This window comes from Pantherophis guttatus, chromosome 1 (assembly GCF_059756535.1).
Source record: "Pantherophis guttatus breed Tessera chromosome 1, ASM5975653v1, whole genome shotgun sequence".
Lineage (NCBI taxonomy): Eukaryota > Metazoa > Chordata > Lepidosauria > Squamata > Colubridae > Pantherophis > Pantherophis guttatus.
In genome coordinates this window covers 186,325,998-186,347,728 of record NC_142063.1, presented here as the reverse complement: position 1 = coordinate 186,347,728, position 21,731 = coordinate 186,325,998, and the positions used below count along the sequence as shown (strand labels likewise).

At 38.3% G+C, this 21,731-nt stretch overlaps 1 protein-coding gene across 12 annotated transcripts in view; it reads right to left on the bottom strand.

Moving 5' to 3' along the window:
* Positions 1 to 21,731, bottom strand: part of ADARB1 (adenosine deaminase RNA specific B1) — a 78,254-nt gene that overhangs the window by 8,302 nt on the left and 48,221 nt on the right. For 8 of the 12 annotated variants that reach the window (XM_087886335.1, XM_087886340.1, XM_087886350.1 and 5 more), the window contains 5 exons: positions 19,749 to 20,677; positions 10,473 to 10,587; positions 8,218 to 8,386; positions 1,686 to 1,834; positions 505 to 673 (listed from right to left, as the gene is read on the bottom strand). In XM_087886335.1, the coding sequence (XP_087742461.1) occupies positions 505 to 673; positions 1,686 to 1,834; positions 8,218 to 8,386; positions 10,473 to 10,587; positions 19,749 to 20,677 (1,531 nt within the window). Of the gene's footprint in view, positions 1 to 504; positions 674 to 1,685; positions 1,835 to 8,217; positions 8,387 to 10,472; positions 10,588 to 19,748; positions 20,724 to 21,731 lie in introns of all 12 variants that reach the window. The other 4 variants (XM_087886357.1, XM_087886351.1, XM_060689402.2 and 1 more) reach the window with 1 other exon arrangement.

Genomic DNA, 21,731 nt, shown 5'->3' with positions numbered 1-21,731 from the left:
GCTTTTAGCATTTTCTTCCATATGTCTTGTAGATACAACTCTGATTGACTTGTTTAAGTTTAAAAGGTTCAAAAGAGTAGGAGGGCTGTAATATTGTGGAACTCATGCTTTAAATGTAAGTTTTATTTTAGAATTTCCAATTTAATAAGACTGAAGTATAATTAGGTGTTTTGTGTTAAAATACACTTCAAATCATTGTTTTTAAAACACGTATCATTGAAAAATATTGCAGACATTAAATATTGCTTTACAAAAATATAACCTGACTGAATATCATATATCAACGGATTTATAAGGAATATTATTTGATAAAAAAATGCATGAGTAATTAAACATTCTTCTTCTGGCAGTAAGTGATATTTCCAACTTAAAGCCCTCAGCAGACAGGAAAGTATATACTATAGCTCCTTTTGTCGAAAACTGATAGTGTCCCTCCTATGTTCTGGAGCCATGAAATGCTGTCCACCCCAAACTGAAATATCTCATTGTAAAAAGATACCTTACCTAGCTATCTTATCACTGCAAGACATAGTAAGCAACCTCTCTCCCTGAAGTACTCCATCCCATGTTTGGATCGTAGTTGTAGAACGGACAGGGATCGTTCCTTCCCCAGATTCAATTTTTGTCCGTAGCTGACCTCTTGCTTTCCGGTTTGGGTGTCTGTCTCCTTGATCTGAATCATGCAAGTCACCATAGTTACAAAACAAAGCATAAAAGATACATATTAATTTTAATACAACTATAACATATATACATATATTATATATATTATTTACTTATTACTTATTTTATTTATATGGCACCATTCATATTTTTATAGACAACTCAAGGTGGCAAGCATACTTGATACTCCTTCCCCCTCCTATTTCTCCCACAACAACCATCCTGTGAGGTGAGGTGGCCTGAGAGAGAGTGACTAGCCCAAGTTCGCACAATGGGTTTTCATGCTGGAGGGGGACTAGAACTCACAGTCTCCCAGTTTCTAGCCTGGTACCTTAACCACTGGACCAATAATATTAAGCATTTTTTTAAAAATTTGATTTATATGCCGCCCTTCTCTGGAGACTCAGGGCGGCTTACAATGCATTAAGCAATAGCCTTCATACTTTTGTATATTTTTATACAAAGTCAGCTTATTGCCCCCACAATCTGGGTCCTCATTTTACCTACCTTAGAAAGGATGGAAGGCTGAGTCAACCTTGAGCCTGGTGAGATTTGAACTTGCAGTAATTGCAGGCAACTGATTTTAATAACAGAGCTTTAGTCTGCTGCGCCCCCAGGGCTCTTTTTTTATTTTTATTTTTATTTTTATTATTTTATTTTTATTTCTTATTTCAGCCAGGGAATTTACAGAACAGAAAAACAACGCAAAATATAGTGTAATTAGAAAAGTTATAGTGTGCAATAATAATTATACTCAACATTTTATATACACAAAATTGATAATATTATCTAGTCTTCATTGTTTCTACACAGAAGTAAATTGATCGGTATTTTGCATGTGTGTTGAATAATTACAATGAAGTCATAGATTAATTCAGAAACATTTTTTTTGTCTGAAAGAGCCAAAAGTGGTGTCAGCTTGTTTGTACTGTTGTGTTTTATATGAGGGGACTTAGCTGATTTTGATTTTAGAACTTTTTTTTGCTTTATCGAAATAATCTCCACCAGAGAACTGTTTATACCTTCTTGGGCAGCTTCATGTGGAGAAAAAATCCGAGCATCACCACAAGGGGAGGTGCTAATATAGAGATGAAACTGCACATTTTCATCCAATTTAAAGCCACCTTGTTCTGACTTGATAAAAATAGATTTTTGCTGGTCTTCCTTATTGCTGAAACAAAGAGAGAAATATTATTCAGATTGTGTGGAAGTATATACTGTACATCAAACAAAACCTAAAATTTAGCATAACTAGATCAAAGATGTTATTAATGTAGGTAAATGTGGGTCCAGCTGGATGATCACTGAAGGGCCCTCTTTATTCATAGTATTGTAAGAAAGGAAATGTGCTTGTTTGAGGGAAGCCAATTATCTCCAGTTGAAAGGAGAGAATTCCTTTGAAGTAGAAACATTTACAAGAGGGGCCCCTCAGTTGCCAGAGATAGAGATATTTGTTTGAAGGTTAAAACAGATCAAAGGATGACCACATGTAATATCAACAAGAGATAATTTGAATCTATGCTTCAGTAATTGGCAAAAAGAATTATGACTGTTGGCAAAGAAAATTGTAAAACTTAGTAATTGGGAAGTGTCAATTAAATATGACAAATGTATATGATCATATGAACTGCTGAGTTAACAGAATCCTTTGTCTTAGAAGAGTATAAAAACCATTGTACCTAATTTCTGTCTTTGTTCAATGCTTCATGTACAGAGCTTTGAACCTATTGCGCAATATACAATGTCTCTGGCTAACCCTGAAAAGTTGTGTTGGTCTTATTAAATCCACAACATTATGGTATAGTCATATTTATTATAATAAATCAAAGGGGCTACTGAGAGGATTGTCAATAGAAGTAAATTATTCTGCAGATAATTAGGATTTTTTGCTTATGTAATTTAGCAGCAAATTACATTCACTCATGGATTATATCAAAGGAAATTACAAACAGTTGTTGTTCACTTGCAATTTAGAAAAAAACTATAAACAAATGGCTGAAATGCAGCCTCTGAAACCAACCAAAAAAACCCCAGAAAGAATACTGATTCATAAAGTTCATGATCAATGTCTATAAATTTCTCTTAACACACCAAATTCAGTACTCACTACCAATTAGCAAAGTGCAGAAGCACTCTTATTCACAGCCATTTTCACAATTTTTAGAATATTCATACCTTGCTATGGATTACATAGAACTCATTATCTTTCTCTTAACATGATTTTTCTGCACATCTTAAAGTTTCTTCTATCCACCCCTATTAAACATTCTACCACAAAACACTAATTAATCTATTTTCCTTATTTTTTCAACATATATATAATCTCTGTTAACTTCATTTTCCACAAGTTGACCACAATGCAAAGCCATTACATTTTTCAACGTTCTCACAGAATCAGTAGTGGGTTTCAAATCCCGTCGCTACTGGTATGCTCGTGGACGTGCACATGCTCGTGCTTGCGCATGACACTTCTGCGCATGCACAGAGACATCTGGGTGGGTGGGCGGAGCCTCCCGCCACCGCCACTACCGGTTTACCCGATCCAGGGCAAACCGGTAGCAACCCACCACTGTACAGAATGTATGACTTTATTTTTTTTTAAAGAACTTTGTGAGTCCAATATCTATTTGCTTTCATTCTTGTCAGGCTCAATCCTAGAGACACTGTAAAGTCCAATCAAGTCCAATTCTTTATTTGGACAGAATCTTGCCAAACTAAAGCTATAATTTCTAACCTATTAGATATAACTTGAGTGATTCTAGGGTGTGGCTTCCCTGAATCTCTTCCCCATCCATTTTGGGACTGTGGAATCTCTGGGAAAGCTCTGTGTTGCCAAAACTATTTTGTGAGAAGGGAGAAAAAATGGAAAGAAATAAAGTTATGGTATATGATATTATTTATGCAGATTAAATATCAAGATGGCTAAAAATAAAAGGAAGAAACACAACAGTTGACTTATTTGATGAAAGTTAAAATAGATACATTGTTTATCTCTGGTAGCCCCTAATGGACTTTTGTTAACATCCAGGAATCAGCTATGGATCTTCTTCCTGCCCTTTAAAAGGGATGGTCCCCTTCCACAGAGCTATTAAATATATACAGCTCCAAGCGTGGAAACATATGTCCAACATGTAAACCTGCCCAGTTGGATTTTGTATCCTTAAATCAGGATTGAAATGACCAGGCTTTATAAATTAGTTTATAGATAAGAGATGGGATATGGGAAAACAATTTGTTGTATTTTAAGAGAAGATGATAAGTAATTAAAATTGTTTATACTGTGATGGAGAGAGAAGTCATTTCTTTATATACTTATCTTCTTTTTCTTTATTAGATTCTTAATTTTTTTCCTTATTTACTATTTTTATTTCTTTTCTGTGCCTACTATTTTTCCTTTTGATTCTTTTATTTTAGTTTGTATTAGTTTTTATTATTGTAATTGTAAGCTTTACTAAATAATTATGAAAATTATGAACATTGTGGTGTAACTGGGATGTAACTGAAGTGTAACCATCTTATAACTTCCTACTTTAATGTTTACCAATAACAATTTATACTACACCAATATATCATTTTGATGTACGTTTTAGCCTTTTATTCATAATTAAATCTGCACTACCAGTTCCATTAGGGAAATTCATCAATTTTACTCCACAAAATTAGATGCTCCTTCATTCAGATTTTTTATTTACTTCCCTCTCCCACAACACAACTAAATTGCCTTTCTTCCATACACCTCCCAGATGATTTATTTTTTGTTTTACAATCCAGGTCACAGTCTTCCACATGCCTTACTAATCATCAGACAACCACATCAAATATTGACTTCTGCATAATCATTGTGGATGCATGACCATGTTTTAATCAAAGCGTTTTTAGTAAATTCAGGAAAGAGTACACTAGAGGATCAGCTTTAGTTGTACAAAATGCACCACATGTATCATTTCATATTAATGATAAGGATGTAATAATGTTTGTTTTGGGGGGACATTTTGGCCGGTACACCGCAAGCATATTCTCACTATTCAATTTAAGCCAGACCATCTTGCAAGCCAACAGGTTCTTGCTTGTATCCATTAAGTAGGAGATATTTTCAACATATAGTACTGCACTTAGGATATTTACATTGGACAATTTGGTCCACATGCTTCTGCTGCTTCCATTTTTTCCCCTTAACATTTCTCTCAACAAAAAGAAACTTATAATATACATTGGGCTGGCATAGATTGACTGGTCAAAAGCTATCCAGTGAGCTTCTGTGGCTGAGAGTGAACTTGAACCTGGCTCTCCCCACAGCTAATGTCAATTCTACACTTTAATGATTATGCCACAGTATGGTATAGAAATCACAGTATATGATTTCTATATTAGGCTTTAAAAGATTTGTGGTTCTTATGTAATAATTTTTATAGGCAATTGAAGTAAATTGGTAAAACTGGTATTAGTTATTTATGTAACGTAAATTGGTAAAACTGGTATTAGTTATTTATGTAACGTATAGATTAAGTTGAATTTGCTTTATATCAATGAAAGGCCACATTAAATAATGAGAAATTCAGAATATGCTGTTTATAATGTAATTTTCTGTTTATAATAATTTTCAAGTCACTTCCCTCCCTCTCCATTGTTATTATGATTAAGTTTGAAGTAAATTTCTTTAATACCGTTGAATATATTCATACTTTCCTTTAATTAGTTTAGTACAGTAACACTATAAATAAAAAAAATTAAGAACAAATGATCTGCTTTGGTTATTTTACATTCAATTTGCTTAAAACCTAAGTTTCTGTTTAACCCAATGTTAAAAGCTTTCTATGATTGTTTAAGTAGCTTAAGAAAACCTTATGTCAGTTTTGCAGCTGTCTCTATGTCCTATTGACTTATTTGTGCTGGAAATGTAAATGAAGACAATAAATAAAAATGTATTTCTGCGTAGTACACATCCAGAAATATATTAATTTTATAGTATGCATTACCAATCTTAATTCTCAAAAATTCTTCATGAGGAGTTCTGCAAAATAAATTCAATAAGAAAACAGACAACCTGGCCTCCTCCATCAAGCACAAAAGATTTTCATCTCATATGAGAAAATCAGGGGAAAACTTTAGCATAAATAGGCTTAACCACCTTGTGGAACCTGGGGCCAAATAGATATCTACTTACAATAGATATAAATTCAACAACCAAAACTATCCCTAAATCAACTGGTGATACTATGAAAGAGACATTATTTTCTCTATAACAGTGTTATGTAAAGTGTGGTTTTAGCATCAAAATTATTTAGAAGATAGAAAATTGAGGTGGATGGGACTTTGGAGGTCTTCTAGTCCAACCCTATAGTCCAACCCTATACTCCAAGCCATTTCAGATCATTTGTCATATAGCTATAACAAATGTCAGCCTATGTTGAAAAATAATGTTATATTAAAGCTTCTAGGCTGTTACAGACAGAAATTTTTCCCTTTGGGGATTTAAGATGACAGATATTAATGCTCTTATTTCCTCAGAAGACAAGCAATCATAAAATTTGCTTCAAAGTATTTCAGAAACTTTCATATAAGATTAGAATAGTTTTAAAAATTATTTGTAACATCTCAAGAGGAAACACATGAAGCAATCTATGACATCTCGAGATTCCACCCAACATTTACCAATGGAGCCTTGTCAATTTATGGCTGCTGGTGTATATTTCAGTTCCTGCATATGTTTTCACTTAAGCCATTCATTCAATATGGCTCCTCTATATTATGAATCATTTTAAAATAATGGGGACTACTTTTATATAAGGACTTTTATATTGTCTCTATCTATAGCTATATACTATACATATATAACTATAAAAAGTGTTATTCTAATACAAATAATGCATTCAATAGTTTCCTAGGATGTCCATATAATTATGTATTATAGACAGAAAATCTCTTGAGAAGAGCCTCATGCCACAGTCTGTGCAGAGCATGCATTATTTATTTCATTCAATTAATGCATTATTATTTATGTATTGAATCCTATCTTTCAGTAAAATTAGCACTCAGGGCACCAGCAATAGTTACAACATAAACATCTTAAACAGATGTTAACAATTAAAAGTTTAGAGAAAAGATATTACTTCACAAAATCCAGAAAGAGTGAGGATCAATATAAATCATTTCATAGCTTGGGGCAACAGAAGAGAAGATTTCCTGCTTGCCAAATAAATGAGCCTCAAATAGTAGGGAAGGGCATCTCCTTCTGAGGCTTTGTATCTAATCAGGTCTCACAACAAAAGAGATGGTCTTTCAGATAGTCACAGACTACCCTGCTTGCCAAGGATTCAAGCTTTAAACAGGCTTTAAATGATAGCATCCGCAGTATAATGTGATGGTGCTAAAATCATGATAAATATGATGACTTCATTATGAAAATCACAATGACCTAAATCAGGGATGTCAAACTTGATTTCATTGAGGGCCACATCAGGGTTGTATTTGACCTTGGGGGGCATGGCGGCGTGGCCAGGGGCATGGCCAGCTCGACATCAGTCGTGTTGGGGGCACCTGTGGCGACCCAAGCCCTCTTCCAGCAAAAACAGGCTCCCGAGCTCCATTTTCAGTTGCAACAGCCTCCTGCAACCTCTGCCAGCATAAACGGAGCTCCATTTACGCTGGCAGAGGCACCATGGGCTGGTCCTTCGCTGTTTCCAGGGCAGCCCTGCAGGCCAGACCTAAACACCTCGGGGATTGGATCTGGCCCCTGGGCCTTGAGTTTGACACCCCTGACCATGTTTCCTAATGTAATGCGTCCCCTCCACCCCGCAGATACTCATGGCTTTGAAAGTTATAGTGAAGTTTTAAAATGTGTCCTATAAGCCAGTGGTCCCCAACCTTTTTATCGCCGCGGCCCGCTGAGCGCGCGCAGGGGTGGGGGCACGGCCCAGGAGCTTTTGCGCACGGCCCATTGCGCACGGCCCAGGAGCCTTTGCGCTGCAGCGTTCATGTCCCCCGGCCGCTGCGCGGCCCGGTGCCAGGTACTCCACGGCCCGGCACGGTCCGCGGACCGGGGGTTGGGGACCACTGCTATAAGCAACTAGCAATTGTGTACTGATCATTCAGTAACATATTATATTTGTACCTTTAACTGATTAGCAGCCAAACTGCTACATTTTTCACTGACTGCAATTCTCAGAAATTTTAAAGTGTTTTACATAGGTTCAGCCAAGCATAAATTAATATTTAAAGATTGAAATTATTTTATAAGTTATTGAAAGACTGAAGACCCCAGCATCTGTCTAAGAGTAATCTCCGAAAAATCGATAGAATGCTGCTCCTTTAAAACTGATAGTAATACAAAATGAATTCCTATCTGCGTTATCTCAGAGATGGAAAGAAGCATTAGTTCAACTGCTGTCATCTGAAAATATCAGATCAAACCATTTTTTCCAGAATTAGGTCTTAGCATCTTATGAGGTATATTATGTTTTCATAGAAATGTATATGAGCGCAATATTCTGTGATCCTATCCACACTGTGATTGATAGAACCTGCCTCTGTAGCATAAAAATGCTTTGAACTTACCTTAAATGTAGTTCAAGTTGTGTAAAAAGAAATTTAAGTAGGCATCTCCGAGCTATAATTTCTGCATGGCAATCATTCAAAGCAAGACCACGGTCACTCATATATTCTCCATTAATACATTTTGTTCCTGTAGAAACACTTATAACCTGAGCGTCTTTCACATCAGTACCTGGAAAATCAGTTTCAGGAGAAAAGACTTATAGAAATTTTTTTTCCCTCCAGCCATCTTAAACATGTAGCCTAATGGACACTATCTAATAAAAATAATTTAATAATTAATTATTTAAATAATTAAATTACAAATTAATTTTCAACTCTAAATAATTCTGAATTTTAAAATAATCAGCGGCTGCATTCTGGTCCAGAATGCGGCGGCGCGGGGGATTATGGGAGCGACGGGGCGCTCCCATGTGACACCTCTCCTGCGCGAGCTGCACTGACTCTCGGTGGTCTTCTGGGTGCGCTTCAAGGTGTTGGTGACCACCTTTAAAGTGCTCCATGGCTTAGGGCCTGGATATTTATGAGACCGCCTTCTGCCACCAATTGCCTCCCACCGGCCAGTACGCTCGCACAGAGAGGGCCTCCTCAGGGTGCCGTCGGCCAGACATTGTCGGCTAGCGACCCCCAGGGGGAGAGCCTTCTCTGTGGCGGCACCCGCCCTCTGAAACGACCTACCCCCAGAGATACACACGATATCGGACCTCCGGACTTTTCGTCGGGCCCTTAAAACTCACTTATTTCATCTAGCCGGGCTGGCTTGATCCATCCTTTGGTTTTAATTTGAAATTAATTTTAACTGGGTTATTTTAAATTGTGGGCCAACATTATTTAATATCTTTTAACCTGTTTTAAATTTTGTATGTTGTGTTTTTACTTTGGCTGTCCACCACCCTGAGTCCTGCTGGAGAAGGGCGGTATAAAAATAAAATAAAATAAATAAATAAATAAATCATATATATTTACAGATAAATACACAGATGTTTCTGTATGGATTGCCTTTCAAATTTTGGAATCATATAAAACTGAGCAAATTATTAATTTGCATAGTCTGGATTTTATACATTATATTCTCAAACCATACAGCTATGTGCATTTCTTGGATGGACTGAAAATATCCATACAATTAAATCATTACTAGACTCAGATTACACTGACCAAGCTAATTATCTAGTTATATTATCTAGTTAATATTATCTAGTTAATTATCCAAACTATACATATCAGGTACAGTGGGGCTAGGTGAAAGTTTCTGAATTTTAGAGAAAAAATATTTAGCTTCCAGCCTTGCAGTCTCAGGCATTTTTTGTTCCATCGGAGTTCTATCAATTAAACGATGGGTTGAATTTTTCATGCAATTCAGGATAGTAGATTTGATTGTCTATGGGCAACATCATTTAAAGTATCAGATTCTAATTTGTGGAATTTGAATAAATATGAAATGACATTAACTATAAATTTAAACTGGGAGTGTTTTTATCACCATTTTATTTACATATTTTTAATTAATGTGATTAAAATAAATATATTTGTTCATTATAATTGTTAGCTAACTGAAATATATATGGGCATGAATAAAACACAACTTTCTAGAAGTAAGAGAATTTAGAAGCATTATTCCTTTTGTCTGCCTTGTTCAATTTTTCTCTCTCTCTCAGTATATAATTTATTTCACTAGTGTACCAATCAGTTCTATTTATGGGATAGTATAGTGTTATGGATTATAAGTGCCATGCCAACAGAATGTATTTAACTCAGTGAATTCCAGTCCATTGGGGTCAAATATTTCTATCCTTTTAGTACTGAATATATCATGGATAAAATATACATGATTATAACATTTTAATAGTGAAACTGTCAATGATTCATTTAAGCTATACTGTATATTTAATAGCAATGCTGTTGTTAAATTTTTATTATGTTAAATTTGGAATAATATAGTATTTGATTATTATAAATAGCTACTTCATTTATATGATTAAGCAAAAGACAAAAAGGGCTTTAAAATTAAAAATAAAAACAATGATTTGCATACATATGTACACATGCCCAATAATGGTTAATATTAAAATATAGCATTTAGAGATTACAATTAAATATGAATTACTAATTATAATTTTTGGCATGAAGAGATTTCACATTATTAAATACGGGAAAGAAAGGGGAAATATCGATTTACCTTGATCACTTTATTTTGTATACAAACAAGGGGATAAAGAACCCAGTTGCATGGCAGGTTGGTCTTGTTTTGTTTTTACCTGTTGTCATGACAACACCGGCTAGAACTTTTCTACGTGCATGAGGTGATGTAAAGTTATCTGTCAAATCGCTGAATTTCTCTACGACCAAGCGTGCAACAGCATCAGCTAAAACCTGCAAAAATTATATTGGTATGTTGGACAGTTCAGAAACATAAATCTATTTCTGACTTAAAAATGAACACTAAAAACCTTCCCTTGTAATGTTAAAATGAATTTATCCATTTGCATTGCATTATCATGCTATGTTATGGCATCCCTTAGAACAGAACAGATCATCAGAAACTGGAATGATGACCCAGATATACTGTAAAATTAAAAGCAATTAAAAAAAATGACTATGGATTAGGTGTCTCGATAGAAAAACACTATATATATTACAGGGAGGATACATGGGATGAAGGTGTGGCTAACTGATGAGGACTTATAAATCCAAAATAGATCTATCTTAGTCTCCTTAGTCTCCCAATGGGCAGCAGAGTGTTTGCTGGCTGCCAGAAAAAAAAGCCTAGAAACTAGTAGATTGTGATTTCACTGAACTAGGGCTACATAAAAATCTTGGTTTACGTAGAAAGAACCTGGCTAAAGAGAAATACATACATACATACATACATACATACATACATACATACGTAGGTCTTTGGTTATTCGGGTTTTCTCTCGCGTAAAATTGGAAGTGTCTTGGCGACGTTTTGACGGTCTCATTCGTCATCTTCAGGCTGGTGTTTTTGGCTTTGTGCTTCTAGGAGCAATGTGTGATCGTACTGTTTCTTCCTTTTAACTGCCAGTGGGGGTGTGAACTGATTGGGTGGGAGCTTGGCTGTGTTCTGATTGGGTGGGGGCTTGGCTGTGCTCTGATTGGATGGGGGTGTTTTCTGTTTAGGTGGGGGCTTGGTTGTGCTCGGCGATCACATATTGCTCCTAGAAGCACGAAGCCAAAAACGCCAGCCTGAAGATGACGAATGAGACTTTGTCGAAACGTCGCCAAGACACTTCCAATTTTATGCGGGAGAAAACCCAAATAACCAAAGACCTACATACAAACACCCACGAAAACCTCAGAAAACATATATATATATATATATATGTATATATATATATAGGTCTTTGGTTATTCGGGTTTTCTCCCGCGTAAAATTGGAAGTGTCTTGGCGACGTTTCGACGAAGTCTCATTCGTCATCTTCAGGCTGGTGTTTTTGGCTTCGTGCTTCTAGGAGCAATGTGTGATCGCAGCTGTTTCTTCCTTTTAACTGCCAGTGGGGGTCTGAACTGATTGGGTGGGAATTTGGCTGTGTTCTGATTGGGTGGAGGTGTGTTCTGATTGGTTGGGGGCTTGGCTGTGCTCTGATTGGATAGCGGGTGTTTTCTGTTTGCGTGGGGGCTTGGTTGTGCTCGGGTTAGTCTGAGTTGCAAGGGGATTTGAGCTGGTGAGCTGCGTTGCTGATGTTTGGCTTCGCGTTCGTGATCGTGCCACATCTTCATGGTGGGTGTCAGTTTGCTTCATGTATGGATTGGAGGGGTTCAAAGTGGCTAATGATGCAGCTGTGGTCTGGCTTCTGGTTTGTGATCGTGCCTCATCGGTGTGGGTTTGGGTTTGCTTTTTGCGTGGATGTGTGGTCGTGACATCCTGTGTGGTTTTCGTGAGTGTGGGTCTGGTGTCATTCTTTGTGTTAGGAACTCGTTTGTCAATAAGGGCGGGTTTCCAAATGAATGGTAGGCGGGAGGTATCATCTCATTTATTCATGCTATGTGGGCGTTTTTCTATCTCGATGGCTTCTCTGATTATTCTGTTGTTAAAGTGTTCAGTTTTCGCGATAGTTCTGGTCTTTTTAAAGTCAATATCATGTCCTGTGGCTTTAAGGTGTTGGACCAGGGAAGAAGTTGGTTCCTCTTTTCTGACTGAGTTCTTGTGTTCTTCAATGCGTGCACTTATTCTTCTGTTGGTTTGTCCGATGTATGTGGTGGGGCAGGCGGTACATGGGATTTCATGTACGACCACACATCCACACAAAAAGCAAACCCAAACCCACACGATGAGGCACGACCACAAACCAGAAGCCAGACCACAGCTGCATCATTAGCCACTTTAAACCCCTCCAATCCATACATGAAGCAAACTGACACCCACCATGAAGATGTGGCACGACCACAAATGCGAAGCCAAACAACAGCAACGCAGCTCACCAGCTCAAATCCCTCTGCAACTCAGACTAACCCGAGCACAACCAAGCCCCCACCCAAACAGAACAAACCCCCATCCAATCAGAGCACAGCCAAGCCCCCATCCAATCAGAGCACAGCCAAGCCCCCAACCAATCAGAACACAGCCAAGCTCCCACCCAATCAGTTCACACCCCCACTGGCAGTTAAAAGGAAGAAACAGCTGCGATCACACATTGCTCCTAGAAGCACGAAGCCAAAAACACCAGCCTGAAGATGACAAATGAGACTTCGTCGAAACGTCACCAAGACACTTCCAATTTTACGCGGGAGAAAACCCGAATAACCAAAGACCTACAAACACCCACGAAAACCTCAGAATATATATATATATATATATGTAGGTCTTTGGTTATTCGGGTCTTCTCCCACGTAAAATTGGAAGTGTCTTGGCGACGTTTCGACGAAGTCTCATTCGTCATCTTCAGGCTGGTGTTCTCGGCTTCGTGCTTCCAGGAGCAATGTGAGATCGCAGCTGTCTCTTCCTTTTAACTGCTAGTGGAGGTGTGAGCTGATTGGGTGGGAACTTGGCTGTGTTCTGATTGGGTGGAGGTGTGTTCTGATTGGTTAGGGGCTTGGCTGTGCTCTGATTGGCTGGGGTTGTGTTCTGTTTGGGTGGGGGCTTGGTTGTGCTCAGCTTAGTCTGAGTTGCAGGGGGATTTGAGCTGGTGAGCTGCATTGTTGTTGTTTGGCTTCGTGTTTGTGGCCGTGCGAGCTCTTCATGGTGGGTGTCAGTCTGCTTCATGTATGGATTGGAGGGGTTTAAAGTGGCTAATGATGCAGCTGCGGTCTGGCTTCTGGTCCTTGGTCGTGGCTCATTATCAGTGTGGGTTTGAGTCTGCTTTCTGCGTGGATGTGTGGTGGTGACATCAGGTGTGGCACTCGTGAGTGTGGGTCTGGTGTCATTCGTCGTGTTAGGGACTCGTTTGTCAATAAGGGCGGGTTTCCAAATGGCTGGTAGGCGGGAGGTATCGTCTCGTTTGTTCATGCTGTGTGGGCGTGAATACTTTGAAACCCAAGCCCTAGAAAAATCCGATCACAAACCCAAACTCTGGCTCAGATATGTGGACGACACCTTCATAATCTGGCCACATGGGAAAGAAAAACTGGACAACTTCCTCACACACCTCAACAGCCTACACCCCAAAATACAGTTCACCATGGAAACAGAAGTGAACAACCAACTTCCCTTCCTGGATGTCTTAGTCTACAGAAAATCCAATGGCTCCCTAGGACACACTATATACCAGAAGAAAACACACACAAACCGCTATCTGCACGCACTCTCACACCACCACCCTGCCCAGATCAACTCTGTAGCCAAGACACTCATTTCCAGAACAAAACGCTTAGCTGACGAACAACACCTAAAAACCGAACTACACACCCTCACTAATGTACTCACATCCAATGGATTCCAAAGAAATAAGATCACCAACCTAATCCAAAAAGAAACCCCCACTAAAATCCAAGACAGAGAACAAGAAAATGGCAAGGCCCTCCTCCCATACATAAAAGGCACCACAGACAGAATAAGCAAAATCCTCCACAAACATAACATCAAGACAGCATTCTGCACAAACCGAAAAATATCCACCATCCTAAGGAACCCCAAAGACAAAATTGAGTTAGAAAATCAAGGAGTATATGAAATCCCATGCACCGCCTGCCCCACCACATACATCGGACAAACCAACAGACGAATAAGTGCACGCATAGAAGAACACAAGAACTCAGTCAGAAAAGAGGAACCAACTTCTTCCCTGGTCCAACACCTTAAAGCCACATGACATGATATTGACTTTAAAAAGACCAGAACTATCGCCAAAACTGAACACTTTAACAACAGAATAATCAGAGAAGCCATTGAGATAGAAAAACGCCCACACAGCATGAACAAACGAGACGATACCTCCCGCCTACCAGCCATTTGGAAACCCGCCCTTATTGACAAACGAGTCCCTAACACGACGAATGACACCAGACCCACACTCACGAGTGCCACACCTGATGTCACCACCACACATCCACGCAGAAAGCAGACTCAAACCCACACTGATAATGAGCCACGACCAAGGACCAGAAGCCAGACCGCAGCTGCATCATTAGCCACTTTAAACCCCTCCAATCCATACATGAAGCAGACTGACACCCACCATGAAGAGCTCGCACGGCCACAAACACGAAGCCAAACAACAACAACGCAGCTCACCAGCTCAAATCCCCCTGCAACTCAGACTAAGCTGAGCACAACCAAGCCCCCACCCAAACAGAACACAACCCCAGCCAATCAGAGCACAGCCAAGCCCCTAACCAATCAGAACACACCTCCACTCAATCAGAACACAGCCAAGTTCCCACCCAATCAGCTCACACCTCCACTAGCAGTTAAAAGGAAGAGATAGCTGCGATCTCACATTGCTCCTGGAAGCACGAAGCCGAGAACACCAGCCTGAAGATGACGAATGAGACTTCGTCGAAACGTCGCCAAGACACTTCCAATTTTACGTGGGAGAAGACCTGAATAACCAAAGACCTACATACAAACACCCGCGAAAACCTGAGAAAACAAATATATATATATATATATATATATATATATATATATATATATATATATATATATATATATACACACACACACACACACATATATATGTATGTATGTATGTATGCATGCATGCATGCATGCTTAGAAAATCATAAAAGTATAAAAATTGATTTAAAGGAAGATTCTGTTTCAGCGAGGTCAGTCCTATATCATATAATTGAAGACATTCATTATGATTTTTATCAAAACCACAAAAAATGCAAAATTTGTAAAGTATTTCAAATATCTGAAGAATAGAAGATTCTTCTAAAAAAATCAAATGAAGAGTTTTAAAATTATCATAGTAAACCTTTCACTAGAGGGGATAACTATGAAATACACATTGAATATAAACAATAAATGCTAAACAGGGAAGGAAATAACATAACATATGAAAAATTACAGTTATTTGGTTAGTTACTAGTCAGATCTTTTATGTTGCTGAACAAAATCCAGAATTGGCCAGTTCAAACATAACATGTTTTAATAGGGGGTCAAATAATAAGGAAAGAGAGCTTCCAAATTACTTTTCCAACTGCTGCCTAATACCTCCCAGAACATATATAAAAACTATTACAAATTCTCCATTTTTTAACCATTCAAATAATCTCCCCTTTTAAAACAACACATTATTAACTGTCAGAAGGAAAAACTTTGGTAATTTACTGCTGAATTCATTAAAACAAATAGTGTATTTCTAATTGTTAGAAAAATACTGTGATGTACAGGTTTCATATTCCAAGAACTGTAACTTGATTTTCCATAATATCAAGCAGTAAGCTCCAACTGAATTGGGATAATATACATCAAGTTTTTCCTAAAATTGTCTATTCTAAGATTTTTTTAAATTTAAGATTGCAAGAATGCCATAACATCCAACAACTCTGAGTATACATAATAAACGTTGTGATTCCTTTATCTCTGATTTTATTTGATATGTATGTATGTGTCTTTCAGTCAGCCTTGACTCCTGGCCACTCCCTGGACAAGTTTCTGTAATTTCCTTGGCAACTTTTCCAGAAATGGTTTGCCTTTGCCTGCTTTCTAGGACTGAGAGAGAGTGACTGGCTCAAAATCACCCAGTTGGCTACCATGCCTCAGGGGGACTCTTATTCATAGTCTCCCAGTTTCTAGCCTGGAGCCTTCACCACTATGCCAAACTTGCTCTCTTTAAATGCAGCTCACTATAGTGGTGAATATCTGTAGCTTGGGTGTAAGATGAGGGTGGAGATTCGTTCTCTGAGCTTGTGCGTTGGTTTCGAACGTTTCGTTACCAGGCTAGGGAACATCTTCAGTGGAATTTAGGGGATGTCAGTGTCAGTATTCTTCTGCTTATAAGGGCTTTGTGTGATCAGTAGGTTTTGTGATGTCAGGTCAGGGTCACATCAGATCAGGGTCTTGTGATGGATCTTGTAATGGGCAGGTATGGGTGTGTCAGGTGAGGGTCTTGTGGTTGAATGTTGTACAACAACAAAAAAGGACACATTTATTCCCAAAAGCAATCACAGGATATAGGTCTCTGTGGCTGTGTTCCTCAAAATGCATGATGGATTTGGGAGAACATTGAGGGAGATATGAGGCAAGACACAGCAACTCTTGTTAAAAGCTAACAATGGAGGGAAAAAAAATTATTTTGAAACCTACGCAATAGGAAAATGAAGTTAGTCGGTTAGTTATTTAGTTAGTTATCAAATTTGTTTGCCTTATGGTTCAGGTTCAGGTTGGGCAGGAGGGGAATAAAAGGAATGGTAAATCTTCTCATCTACAATTCCCAACCTTATAAATCAAGCAACTTAAGCCTAAATCAGTTTCTATATTTGTATGACGATCAATAACAAACTGTCCATATTATTTTTCAAGTATTAATAATGGGAAATATACTGCTCAAAAAAATAAAGGGAACACAAGCAGAAGACATCCGAGATCTGAATGAATGAAATAGCCTTATTAAATACTTTGTTTTTTACATACAGTAGTTTATACACTGCTCAAACAACTAAAGGGAGCACAAAACTACTGTATGTAACAAACAAAGTATTTAATAAGACTATTTCATTCATTCAGATCTTAGATGTCTTCTGCTTGTGTTCCCTTTATTTTTTTGAGCAGTGTATATAATCATGCTATGGCATTATTATGAAAGATGGAACTCAATGCAATTTTAATTTTTTCCCCTTCACTCTTATTCACATAATTATTTAGCAGGTGGAGGGGGGGATTCTATACATCTTGATCTTTTGGCTAAGGAGCAATGGAATGTTTCAATATTTCCAGGGATTTGGGTCTGATTTGAACAATGAAACTGCCTTCCTCATTTGCTGGGTTCATTTTTATGGGAGATTTGGAATTGTAGAGGCCAACCAGTCTAGAACTGCAGAACTGACATGATATGCTATGGGCTGTCTTGGGATGACTCAGTATGAAAAAGTAGCTGGATAACTGATGAACAGGACAAATGTAACACAGTGAATTTAACAAAAAATGGGCTTGAAATTTTAGAATTTTATTTCTTTAGGCCCTATAGTATTTGAAGGAGCTTTTCTTGTGTATACATAATCCCCCATTGGTGACTCTACTCAATGTGTCTTTACATAAATAGCAACTTGGGAGCAAACTTTCTGATACATACCTCAACCTGTAAAGTGTGTCTCCCAAAGGTGTGCGGTCTACCACACTCTATTATTTTTTTCAATCAGTTAAAAAAATCCTTTCAGAACTTTGGTTTTCCTTTGCTGCTATACTTAAGGTTTTACATATTTCTTATATTTTATTTTTATTATTTTTAACTCTAATGCTTTAATATCGCTGTTTACACTTAATTTATTTAGGCTAAATTGTATCTCATTCTTAGCCATTCAATAAACAAATAATACACTTTACAAACAGATTAAATTAAATCTATGAGCAAAACTGCACTGAAGTAGAATATAGACCAGTGATGGCTAACCTTTTTGCCATCGCGTGCCAGGAGAGGGATTGGTGGGGGAGGTTCACGCATGCGCGTGCCCACATCCATAATTCTATGCACCCCCCTGCGCATGCGCGTGCAACCCCTCCCCCCCCCACTCCTGGCACGCGATGGCTTGGTAGGCCCATTTTTGTTTCTTACCTGGCTCCAGATTCTCTCTATGCATCTGGGAAGGGCAAAAACAGCTCTCTAGGAGTCTCTGGAGGCTAGGGACAGCAAAAAACGTCACTTCTTGTCCCACCGGGAGTTGGGAAATGGACCCTTTCAGGCCTCCGGAGGGCCTCCGAGGGAGTGGGAAAGGCTGTTTCGCCCTTCCCAGATGCATAGAGAGGATCTGGAGCCAGGTAAGAAAGAAAAATGGGCCTTTCCCCCCCCCGGCCCTCCGGAGGCAGGAAACAACCTGTTTCCCTACTTCTGGTGGGCCCAGAAGGCCTGAAAATTAGCTGGCTGGCGTGCGCATATGCGCCAAAGCTGAGCTGGTGTGCCCACTGATATGGCTACGCGTTCGCCATCACGGATATAGACATTTATTCCCTGCCTCAAAAGTCTCATGAAGATTTAGCAGGACAAAAAGACACTGGTGACAACATCTCCAATCGATCAGACAGCTCTTGGTTCATCATTCCAGGATTCTTGGCCTTCCCTCTGCAATCAGCCGGTGGCCAGGTAGTACTAAGAGGCATTACAGAAACAATGAGAACAAGTGTTGTTTGTAAAATTATACAGAAGACTGCCATTTATAGCAACATTGGACTCTATAACCCTCAAGGGATCCAAAAATCTAATATGTCTAGGAACAGAGACAGGGCAATTTTATCTCCTAAATGGACAACGAATATTTGACCTGGTGATAGTACAAGCAGTGTCCTTCATTATTACCATGTGCAGTCAGGGAAACAATGGATTTGAGATCTATTCTTTATTTTAAAAAATAGACATTTACATCTATGGTGGAAAAAGGTGCAATGTGTGACTGAATACCAGTGTTGGTAGCAGCATACAAAGTGAAATGCTTATAAGGAAGCGACTACAACCACTTAGATGAGTCATCTCCAGTCTTGCCTATCTACAAGCAGTTACATGCTTTACCAATTGATTTTGGCAATGCATTATTAAGTTATACAAATTACCATGGCTTTCTGGCAAGCAACATTGGTATGATGTTTGCTCATAATAACAAAACAATATTATAATAGTAGTTCCACCCTATCCTAAACATGTTTCACTTTGCACATAAATAGAATTGATCAAATCATACCTAAGGCTCAGGATTACTATGCCTATTTTCTTAGCTATATAAAATATTCTCAGGAATAAAAAAATCATAACTTTTCCTCAGCAATAAACACAAAATACAATTAAGAGACCTGGCAGAAATATATTAGTAGTATACAAGAATGTTATGGCTTTCCAGATATGTTTAATTGGAATTATAATAAAAACAATCCCAGCACTGTAAACATTTGCATCATTAATACCCTGTATCTTTTTTCTCACCTGTGGCAAGTGTAACTGGAGGCCCTCGCTAGGAATAGGTTGGTGAGATGGTGTTTGGTCCAGCTGCATATTAAACAAAGATGCGAGAGCTGACTGAGCTGCCCGAGCCTTTGCCAGTTTTTTGTTCCGTCCAGAACCTTCAAACGTTTGGCCATCCACTGACACAGCCATTACAAAATTCTTGGCATGACTCTCTCCACTTTCTGAAATAAATTCATACTTTAGCCCTGGTCGAAGTTCATTTAGTATCATCACTGGATTCTTCCCACTGGTTGATGCATATGGTGATGGGGCAGGGAGAGATGACTGGATAAAACTACTAGCCACAACGGATGAGAGGCTGAAATCTGGATTGGAGGTAAAGGAACCATCTCCATTGGATTCCAAGTAAAAGGAATGGTCAGACTGAACTGGATTTTCAAACCCATTGAAGAGGGTGTCTGAGAAATCGGCCTGGTCAGAAGTAAAGTCTGTATTTACCGAAAGAGTTCTACCCATTGCTAGATGAGCTTCTGATGCATTAGGAAATTGAACAAAGGACCTCAGAGCTTTCTCAGCCGCATGGAGTTTTGCTTTCTTTTTTGTGGGGCCAGACCCTTCAAACATCTGCCCATTAACTTCTACCGCCATCACAAAAATTGGAGCATGAACTGGTCCGCTTTGGGAGAGGAGCTTGTACTGTAAACCAGGCTTGATTTCATTCAGTTGCATCAGGGCATTCTTGGGCAGCACTGGACCTGGAGTTTTCTTCTTCTTCTTTGGGCGGAACTTGGAATGGCCATTGCTTCCCTCATCCAACAGCCGCTTCCTGCTGCTAGTGCCTCCACCATTAGGGAGCTGATTCCCCTCCCCAGCACCTTGCACAGTCCCTTCTTTAGGTGGAATGTTGTCCATGTTGCGGTTCTCTTTAATATCAGTGCTGCCTGAACCTGTGGTGCCCAGAAAGAGTAACTTACAATGCCTTCGTTGCAGGACCTTGTAAATGTAAAATTTGGAGATTCCTTTATCTACCTTTGCAACTGGTTAAGTGATGTGTGCTCAAATATCATTGTTATTCATTTATTAACCATATACACAAATTATTTAAACATTTTGTACTCATTATTCACAAATAGTTTTCATTCTAAAAGCAGAGAAGTTATTAAAATATTAAATTATATTTTAAAATATATTATAAATCATATCCTTAATTCTAAAATGAAAACAAACTATCAGGCATCTTGCACTTGCAATTGAACTTAGACTTATATACCGCTTCACAGTGCTTTACAGCCCTCTCTAAGCAGTTTACAGAGTCAGCATATTGCCCCCAACAATCTGGGTCCTCATTTTACCGACCTCGGAAGATGGAAGGTTGAGTCAATCTTTCTAGAATCAAGCTATTTGCTCATCTCTATCACAAAGATTTCTTCCTTTGGAAAAAAAATGACTGACAATTTAGTCCTTCAAATTGGAGTCTTGATACCAAACTTCCCTACAGACTTTAACTTTCAGCATTCCTCTAAGGAGCCTTATATACACGAGCTCCTCTACATACATGGATATTTACCTGGCCATTAAGTTTCCCTTCATATTAATGCTGAATGTATTAATGAAAGCATTTTAGAATACAGCCAGCAATTGCCATCTTGCTCCCTTGAATGCATGGGTGGTCCCTCTGATATATGAGACTGTTTCAAGTAAATTTCAGGGCACACATTTTTTAAAAAAAGAGCCATCTTTATTAGGAAAATATTTTTCTCATATCTATAACTATGCTTGCTTGGAGAGCTAACTACCAAAAGATTTATTTGTAGTCTTTTAATTGGATATTTATTTAGGAACTTCAATATCTATTATGCATGCTATAAGTATAAAGCTGGAAAATAGAGCTATACAGAAACTAGTCTCTAGACTAAAGATAGATATATTTCCATGAAAAATGAAGGTATCAATAGTCTCTGATTCTTTTAATAACACATACACAAAAAAATACTTTCAGGA